The following is a 10,148-nucleotide window of genomic DNA, read 5'->3' on the forward strand; positions in this document are numbered from 1 at the left end:
TTGCAGTGGCTGGTGCACGCGTGTTTTGGGAAGCACGTGTGAAAGCGGCGTTGCTGAAGCGAGGGAAGGGGGCTGAAAGCAAGCCCCTCTCCCCGGTTGCCGTCCACGAAAAGGGCCCGAGCTGCGGGGCTCAGTGCGGGGGAAGGAGCCGCTTCCTTCCCTGGCTGAGCAGCCCTTATTTCTCGAAAACACCCCCCCCCCCGCGCCCTGTGGCTCTTCCCGCTCCGGCCTACACGCGAGGAGAGCCGCGCGTGCCTCCTGCGCCCACCCACCACGCCTTCCCCCCCTCCACAGTGGGTGGTCCCGATCCACGCCTTGCAACCCCCCCTTCCTTTGCACCCCCTTCCTTTGCATCCCCGCCCTGCCCGGGTGCCTTCCTCCTCGCGAGTAGCGCCATGGCCAACGACACCTACCACTTCATAAAAGACATAAAGCCCGGGCTGAAAAATTTAAATGTCGTCTTTATTGTGCTGGAGATCGGTAAGTGGGGGGCGGGCCAGGGGCTCCTAACCCCCCCTTTTGCAGGTCTCCTCTGGAGCAGCGTGGTGTGTAAAGAGCTGGTGACACGTGGTCTCTTGGCAGGGGGGGTGAAGATGCAGGCCCCCCCCCCAGGCTGGGCTGATTTCCTCTCCTGGCCCCAAGCAGGCAGCAGAGAGCAGGTTTCGCTCGTTACAGATCTCTATATATTTGGATTTCTCATGATTTAATTATTTTTTAAAATGTTATTCCTGAGTTTTAGTTCTAAGCAAACTTTCATTTTAACAAGATATTAAGGTGGCATGTTAAGCTGGTGCTCTTCCAGATCCGCTCATGTCCTGCTTTCTCTCTGCTTGCTCTCCCCCCCCCTTTAACTTTCCCCCCTGCAGGGCGGGTCACCAAGACCAAAGACGGACACGAGGTGCGATCCTGCAAGGTGGCCGACAAGACGGGCAGCGTCACCATCTCGGTGTGGGACGAGCTGGGCGGCCTCATCCAACCGGGCGACATCATCCGGCTGACCAAAGGGTACGTCGTGGGCATGTGGCTGGGCAGCCCGACCTCTTTAATTAATTTTTAAAATTTAATTCATCTATACCCTGCCGTCTTCTCCGATAGGGACCCGAAGGCTTAACGTCATTCTCCTTTCTTTTTATCTTCACGACACCCTTGTGAGGTAGGTGAGGGCGAGAGAGTGGCTGGCCCAGAGGCACCCAACGAGCTTCCATGGCACAAGTGAGGATTTGAACCTGGGTCTCCCAGATACTAGTCTGACACTCTTAAACACTAAGCCGCTTCTGAGTGTTCCTGTTTGCTCAAACCCGGACCTCGTGCCAGGAGGAGGTTGAAATCAGCCTTGTCTTGTGTCTCGCTTTTCAAAAAGAGAGCCAATGTGTCAGACGAGGATCTGGGATACTCCTGGTTTTGAATCCTTGCTCTGCGGTGGACGCTCGCTGAGCGACCTTGGGCCAGTCACATGCTCTCTCAGCCTCACCCACCTCACAGGGTTGTTGTGACGTTAAAATATGAGAGAGGAGAACGATGTAAGCCACTTTGGATCCCCACTGGGAAGACAAGGCAGGGTATGAATTAAAGTAAGTTTTTTAAAAAGGAGTTTCATATCGGGGAGGAGGACAGGAACAGAATTCCTTTGCTGGTCTTTGAACAGCCTGACAGATTCCAGTTGTTAATATGTCGCTGCAAAAAAACAAAAAGTCCCGTGTCACCTTCTAGGCTGAAGCGTTTCTTGGAGCACAAGCTGCTTCCAGCAGAGTAGACTCGAACCCACAACAAAAAATATTTTTTTTCCCCTTTTCGTCCTCTGGGACTCTTGTCGTACAGCTAGGATTGCCAACGACCGGTTGAGAAATTCCCCGGAAATTTGAGGGCGGGGCCTGGGGAAAGCAGGTAGAATGCCATGGGGTCCACCCTCTAAAGGGGAGGGGCCGTAGCCTCTGCTTGGCATGCAGAAGGTCCCAGGTTCAATCCCCAGCATATCCAGTTAAAGGAACGAGGCAAGTAGGCGATGTGAAAGACCTCTGCCTGAGACCCTGGAGAGCAATAGGGAGGGGCTGTGGCTCAGTGGCAAAGCATCTGCTTGGCATGCAGAAGGCCCCAGGTTCAATCCCTGGCATCTCCAGTTAAAGGGACCAGGCAGGTAGGTGATGTGAAAGACCTCTGCCTGAGACCCTGGAGAGCCACTGCTGGTCTGAGTACGCAATACTGACTTGGATGGACAGAGGGTCTGATTCAGTATATGGCAACTTCATGTGTTAAGCAATTTTTTCCAAGTGGACTGATTTCTGTGGTCTGGGGGTCCCTTGTAATCCCGGGAGATCTGCAGGCCCCACCTGGAGGTTGGCGGCACGGAGGCTCAAAAATATCTAACCACACTGGAATTAAACAATAAACCATATAATGATATATAAGCATTCATTCATGCAATTCTCCAAGTGTAAATCAGCATGCAGTCGATCCCGACTAACGTTCAAGTCAAGATATAAACACAAAATAGCTCCGGAAATGGGCGGGAGACTCCCATCCCGAAATTGCAAACAAACAGTCTCAATATTTCAGTAGTCCGATCCGTTGCAATTATAAAACACGGTCCAGAGTGTCCATGACCAAAAAAAAAGGAAAGGAGAACGTGTGGCTAGTCTTGGTGGACGTTTCAAGGGCTTTCATCAGCTCCAAGTAGAAAGAAGACAACCTCAGCTTTTATGTTGCATTGGAAGAAAGCCGGTTGGCTGCATGCTGATTTACACTTGGAGAATTGCATGAATGAATGCTTATATATCATTATATGGTTTATTGTTTAATTCCAGTGTGGTTGGATATTTTTGAGCCTCCATGCTGCCATTTTCTTTAACGAAGTTATCTCTGGCACAGGTGTTTTTCATTATTGTAACCCACCTGGAAATTGGCAGCCCTAAGTAAGGCCGGGGCAGAGGCCGCCCTTTGTGCTTAAAGCTTGGCCTGCCCCAGAGGCGTATGGGGGCTGGGGGTTGCTGCAGCTGCTTTGGCAGCCAGAGGCTTCCAGGATAGCAAAACCTCCCCATTCCACCGCTGTGTCCATCTGCAGTCCTGAGAGAAAGCCTGTGGGGTGAGAGTCCGGGGGAAGGACGCTTCCTTTTCCTGGCCGGCCGTGGCATTAGATACAAGATTGAATGGGGCTTGGGTTTCAGCCCTCAGTTCCGTACCCGTCATAATCTAGCTGCGTTCCCAGTCAGGCCTGTTAACTAGGCCGACGCGTGACTCATTTCTGTAAAATGCAGTGGCTTGAAGAAAGATAGGAAAACAGCTGTCAACTTCCTTTTCCTGTCCTCTGTGTGTTCCCTTTTCTTTGCTGAGTTATTCTGTGCAAGGCAAGCCCAGGTTTTCCAGTGGGCCAAGCTAAGGGGGGGGTGACCTCTTGAGCAAAACTATGCTAGTAAGAAGGGAGGGGACAGGTCTTCCCCCCCCCCCATATCTTGAAAGGAGCCCTGTGGCGCAGAGTGGTAAGATGGATTATCACATGAAGCTGCCTCATACTGAGTCAGATCCTTGGCCCATCAAAGCCAGTATTGTCTACTCAGACCGGCAGCTGCTCTCCAAGGTCTCAGGCCACATCACTTACTTGCCCGGTCCCTTTAACTGGAGATGCCTGGAATTGAACCTGGGACCTTTTGTATGACAAGCAGATGCTTTCTCCCTCCTCCTTTGGTGGGCTATCTTTAATCACAACCGAGAATCTGGCGTGCTTTGTAAGAGACCAATTAGCAGGGAAAACATATTCTCTCCCAGGGTGCTGTAACTCTGTTTGTAATAGATGCAGAGGAACACAGGCAGGGTTGCTATTTTATTTTGAGGTTGTTTAGAAAATGATTCTGAAATACATTTTCTTGCTGTTCTCCATAGATGTTTTTGTGCCATTTTTCCACTTTCGAGAGTCAGATTGCTTGGCGTCTCTTTGCACAGGGCATGAAAAACGCATCTTGTCTTTTGTGTTGTATAGATTTCTAGGTCCAGGGATCATACTATGTGGCTTGTTGCTGACCAGACAAACATTTGAATAACTGGTGAGCGGATCCATTATTGGCCGACTGACTGGCAGGTCGTTTTGTTGTGTTTTGGACACAATCTGTCCAAGGTTAAGCCCGTAAGAACCCAGTTGATTTCAGCGGCAGAGGATTAATCGCGTGCCATACTCGCCAGTTGCAATCAGTGGGGTACAGACGCACTGAATTTTGTCCGGGCCCTGTCTTTTGGATTGGCAAACAGGATTCGTTGTCCAGTTTTCCTTCTAACGCTGCTGGTGCTCTCTTGGCTAGGTACGCATCTCTCTGGAAAGGATGTCTTACACTTTACACCGGAAGGGGAGGAGAACTTCAAAAAATCGGGGAGTGAGTATCTCATATTTACGCTAGTTTGCAGGCCTTACTGGTAGGTATGAACTGTGGTCTGTGGACAGGCCCGAAGGAAACACGCACCCCACGGTCTCTTTATTAGCTTAAAGGGGCTTTATTGTCCATGCCAAAGAGTTTTGGTTGTGAGCATCCAGTTCAGATAAGTGTACGGGAGTCCCGGTTGGGGTTAAGGGATGATTTGGGTTCCATCGTGGGTTCTGTCTGGCCCAGGTTCCTTCACCTGAAAACATTTGTCAACAGGTAAGTGGAGGCCCGCCAGTGGTCGCTTCTGGATTATTGCGCCGAAGGACTTGCAGGGTTAAAAAACTGAAGTCCTCTATTTATCCACAGGCTAGGCACGGTAGAGGCGGCCGCAATGCGAGCTTCCGCACTACTCTGGAGGAGCCAGCCTCTGCCAGGGGTGTAAAGGTAAATTTCCCCCTCTGTCTGGTGAGTCGTAATGATGGTCATCCAAGCTCTGTGGGCCAGGCCGTTGGTTTGCTTTGCTGGCATATGAACACATGTGAAGCTGCCTTGTGCTGAATCAGACCCTTGGTCCATCAAAGTCAGTATTGTCTACTCAGACTGGCAGCGGCTCTCCAGGGTTTCAGGCAGAGATCTTTCCCATCACCTACTTGCCTGGCCCCTTAAACTGGAGATGCCGGGGATTGAACCTGGGACCTTCTGCATGCCAAGCAGATGCTCTACCACTGAGCCACAGCCCCTCCAAGGCTCTCCAGGGTCTCAGGCAGGGGTCTTTCACATCATCTACTTGCCTAGTCCCTTTAACTGGAGATGCCGGGGATTGAACCTGTTACCTTCTGCATGCCAAGCAGGTGCTCTACCACTGAGCCACGACCCCTCCCTTTCATATGGTTCGCATTGAATCACAGGTTCTGAATCTGGGAGCTCAGCCGTCTACTTTGGGGGCTCATTCACAGATGTACGCTCGGATAGCGACTTGACTTGCACGACCACCCCCCCCCCTTGCAGGAATAACCATTCCAAGCAGAATTTCTGTGTCATCTTGCTTTATCTGCCATGCTTCCCAATATTTGGTTGGTACCTCCTGGCCGGCCGCCTCCCAAGTGACGAACACTCATGAGAGAACCAGGACAAAAAGTGCTGTAATATCGGTGGGAATTTTGTAACTGGGACAGAAAAACCGTTTACGATGGCAGCATCTCTGCCTGAACTTGCAAAACGTCGCCTCTTTAACTTTCAGCAGAAGTGAAAGTGGAGGAATATCTAGAGAAACCTGTACTCTTAAATAAAAAGAGTTTCCGGCTAAATGTTAGAACTTCCTGACAGAGTGGTTCCTCAGTGGAACAGGCTTCCTCGGGAGGTGGTGGGCTCTCTTTCTTTGGAGGTTTTTAAGCAGAGGCTAGATGGCCATCTGTCAGCAATGCTGATTCTGTGAACGTAGGCAGGAAGGTTGGAGCCAGTGCTTGGCTCTCGTGGCCCTTTCTTGCATGCCCAGGGAAATGCCAATTGCCACTTAGGGGTCAGGAAGGAATTTTCCTCCAGGCCATATTGGCCAGGGATCCTGGAGGGTTTTTGTTGCCGTCTTCTGGCATGGAGTAGGATTTACTGGGGTGTGTGTGGGAGCGGAGGCAGTTGTGAATTTCCTGCATTGTGCAGGGGGTTAGACTAGATGACCCTGCTGGTTCCTTCCAACTCTGTGATTCTTAGGGGGGAAATGGTTAAGTTTTTAAGCTGGATGAATGGCATGAGAGAGAAATAGAAATACTTTTTTTTTGGTGATGAAATTGCTTGATGCCCCAATAGGCAACGTTTAAAGTAGTGTTCTACTGAGAAAATGCAACAGGCATGTTTGCTTACCTTGAACGATGATTCTGTTTCAGAATTTGACCCTCCCTGGCAACAGAACTTGGGGTTGAGCGAGCTTAATACTGATTTCCCAAATTCTGTTTTTGTAAGTTAGGGTAGGCAATATAGAATATTGAGGAGCCAGGTAGGGAATATGCTGTATTCTTCAGTCATAGTACATGAAGGATGAATGACGGGTAATGGAGACAGTAGGGTCATAGAGCAAAGAGATCTGTTCCAACCTGAGAGCTACCAGGCCAGCCTTCAACCAGTTTTTTTTTGGCTCTCGGAGCCAGATACATTTTCCAGTCCTCAGGGTTTTGTGCTTTAATTGACCGTATTGCTGCCACCAAAACCTAATCCTAAACTCTTCACAGCTTCTCATAATTTTGTTAAAGCTCTGGCGAAAATGGTTGTAGTTTGTAAGTCAGTATAGGTAACCCAGGTTTATCATCGCAGTGAAAAGCTAACATCTGTCCCTAACCCAGCTTCTCCCCAATTTCTCATAACTTCCGTCATTGCTTTAAAAAACTCTGTTTAATTGAATATCGAAGCCACTCTAGAAAGCAGCCAGTTAAGAAATGAATAAACAAGCAGTTAAATTCATGCACTTGTCGTTTTATGCCGTCCAGCAAAAACATATCCTGATATGAAATGGTAAGTTTGCACGTCTACTGAGCTGCCCTGAGAGAACACAACAAAATAAAAAAACATTGCTGGAAATACTTGGCGCAGCAAAGAAATCTCCAGGCACCGTGGGATTTGTGAAGCCGTTTGCTAGGTTTTTGAATCTGTATTAAGCTGCACCTTGAAATGTTCTTGTTTGGAACAGTAGATTTCAACAGGGGCGACTTCATAATATCACAGGCTGAGGTATGGATTTGGGATTGGAGCCAGTCTAAATTTCCCATCGGGGAAACAGGACTATCCTGCCTCTCCCCTTCCTCAGTGGCCTGCTGATCTCAATGATATGTTGTTCCTGGGGAATAGAGGGCCCTGGGGAACAACGTTGGGGAGGGGGCCTGCAGCAGGAAGGAGGAATCAGTGGAAATTCCCAATAGTGGAAATCATAATCTGGAAACAACCCTTGGCCTTTTAACATCCTGTCCTTAGTGACTTTGGTGGGACTTACTGAATAGGTGTGCATAGTAAGAACATAAGAAAGGCCCTGCTGGATCAGACCAAGGCCTGTTCACTTAGTGGCCAACCAGGTGCCTCTAGGAAGTCCACAAACAAGACGACTACAGCAGCATCCTGCCTTCGTTCCACAGCACCTAATATATTGGGCATGCTCTTCTGATCCTGGAGAGAATAGGTATACATCATGACTAGTATCTATTTTGACTAGTAGCCATGGATAGCCCTCCACTCCCCTCTTAAAGCCTTCCAAGTTGGCAGCCATCACCACATCCTGGGGCAGGGAGTTCCACAATTGAACCACGCGAGACCCAAATCTGTGCCTGAGGCGCCTTCCTGCGTCTGACGGTCGTGTTTATTCGTTAACAGGTTCTGCATGGTGTATTCCGAAGTGCCCAACTTCAGCGACCCCAACTCCGACCACCTGGGGCAGCCCGGCAAAGTGGTACGTTTGTTCCCGGGAGCTGCCCAGATGGGTAGTGACAGGCGTTGAAACCAAGAGTAACAACACGCCGAAGGTCATTTGGGCATCTTTCGCAGACATCTGAGGAGCCGTGTACTCCTTGCGGCTGGTATCTTAATTTGTCTGTCTGTATTTCTCTTAAAGGGGCCAGGAGAACAGAGTAATTCCCTTCTGCCAACTAATATGGGTACTTGTACTTTTGGGCCAACTGGTAAGTCTCTTCTGTTTTCAATTTTGGAAACGAGTTCGTGAATTCCACTGTTTGGATCCAAGCTTTCCGCCTGTCTTGTCTTCTGCTCACAGATGGTTCTGCTCACAGATGGAGCGATGGACTCTGATCTGGAGAGCCGGGTTTGATTCCCCACTCCTCCACGTGAGCTGCGGACTCTGATCTGGTGAACCGGGTTGGTTTCCCCACTCCTCCACACGAAAAACCACAAACAAACAACAATCACAGGATCAAAACTGGGTTTGCTGCCGTGTCATGTTTTAATACAGAGCCAGCGTGGTGTAGTGGTTTGGAGTGGTGGACTCTGACCTGGAGAACCGGGTTTGATTCCCCACTCCTCCGCATAACCGGCGGAGGCTAATCTGGTGAACTGGATTGGTTTCCCCACTCCTACACATGAAGCCAGCTGGGTGACCGTGGGCTAGTCACAGCTCTCATCCCCACCTACCTCACAGGGTGTCTGTGGGGAGGGGAAGGGAAGGCGATTGTAAGCTGGTTTGATTCTTCCTTAAGTGGTAGAGAAAGTTGGCATATAGAAACCAACTCTTCTACCCTCACACGAGTGTTTGCAAAAGCAATCTGCCCTTGGAGATTTCGTGGTCTCCCCAGATGCCTTTCCAGGCCTCCTAATACTAAATGTTCCTTAGCTGAGAGTCGCACCCTGAAGTAGTTCTGATGCAGTCTTCTGTTCCCCTTTTTTTTCAGGAAACGGCTTACAGGCAGCGTCTGAGGGGAGCGGGTTATCGTCGGGGTACAGTAATCCGGCCTCCTATGCAGGAACAGGGAGGGCCAGCGGAAGGGCCCCCGCCTCTTCTTCCACAGCGGCACCGTCAAATAACCCTCGCCCCCTCCCGGTCACCATAAGTAATGGGAGGGACCCTCGCAGGGCCTCCAAAAGATGACCGAGCCCCAAACTGCCTCGCGCTCAGTCTAAACGGCACACCCTACTTGAAACACTTAACTGCACTTTTATTTATGGCGACTGTGAAAAGGGTTTGTCCTTTCAGTTCCTGCTTTCTGTTGCACGGAAAGTAGGATTCTGTCGTGTGTCTCCCCCCCAACCCCCCTTTGCATCCCTCTCCCCAAGAAAATGCCGTGAAGCTGCTGATATCTTATATTTCAGGGAGGGGAACCTGTCTTAAAATAGGGGTCCTAGTTTAAAAATCAGGGGTTCTTTGTTGAAAATTAGAGGTGGGTTCCTCCCCCCCAAAAATGAAAGCTGATTTTTTATGTTTGGGTGTTTATTTTAGAGTTCTGTTTTCCCCCCCCCCTGTTCCTTTTGAGCTTAGCCAGCCATACAGCCTTAAGACGTCTCTTTCCTCTTTCTGTGAGCCCCGTGTGGCTAGCAGGAGCTCCAGAACGAAGAGGGCCCCCCCTGGTCTACATCATCCAATCTTGTTAAAGTGACCCAGCAATAAATGCAGATAAAGCGTCCAGCGCTGCTAGCATGGAGAAGAGTGATATGTTCTCTGGTTTGGGGAACGACTGTGTTTGACTGGAGAAGGCCAAGTTTCTCTTGCCAAACCATGCATGCTGCTCCTTCCGTGATCCCATGTGAAATACTCTGGAGTAAGTCCAAGCAGATTCCTTTTGTGACCCTTTGGGAAGCAGCAACCTTTTATGCAGGGCTGTTTCCCTCGCGGTCATCCCCCCCCCCCTGACTACTTTGGGGCTTTGTTTTGATTATGTGTGCCATTTCTGACCATCAGAGGTCACCTTGCTCTCCCTGCACGTTTTCCCCTGTGTTTCGCGAGCATCCAGAAAACAGGGAGAGCGAGGCGACCTCTGAAGATTGGGAAATGCATGCATAATCAAAAGAAAGCCCCGAAGTAGTCGGGGCGGGGTGTCTGCAAGGGAAACAGCCATGCATAAAACGCCTGAGTTGCGCAAGTCACCCCTGTTAGGCAAGAGATATTAAACATGGCTTGGAAAATTCTGATTCTGACCATGCATTTCAGAACTGAGTTCTAATCCTCTTAAAGGGTGCGGCGGAGCATCTTCAGTATGACGTCAGCAGGAGTCTCGCTGAAAATAAGGGTGGTACAATGGCCAGTTTATAGAATCATAGAAGTATGGTACAGCTGTTCGTGACTATCATTATCTAGGTGAGGAGCATCTACATGCCGCC

At 49.8% G+C, this 10,148-nt stretch overlaps 1 protein-coding gene across 1 annotated transcript; it reads left to right on the forward strand.

Moving 5' to 3' along the window:
* The first annotated feature begins 395 nt into the window (after positions 1-395).
* On the forward strand, positions 396-8,922 carry NABP1 (nucleic acid binding protein 1). The gene is made up of 6 exons (XM_056861540.1): positions 396-480; positions 867-1,005; positions 4,287-4,358; positions 7,698-7,773; positions 7,936-8,002; positions 8,726-8,922. Exons 1-6 carry the CDS (start codon positions 396-398, stop codon positions 8,920-8,922), a joined length of 636 nt encoding a protein of 211 aa, XP_056717518.1.
* The last annotated feature ends 1,226 nt before the right edge of the window (positions 8,923-10,148 follow it).

Source organism: Euleptes europaea, chromosome 15, assembly GCF_029931775.1.
Source record: "Euleptes europaea isolate rEulEur1 chromosome 15, rEulEur1.hap1, whole genome shotgun sequence".
Lineage (NCBI taxonomy): Eukaryota > Metazoa > Chordata > Lepidosauria > Squamata > Sphaerodactylidae > Euleptes > Euleptes europaea.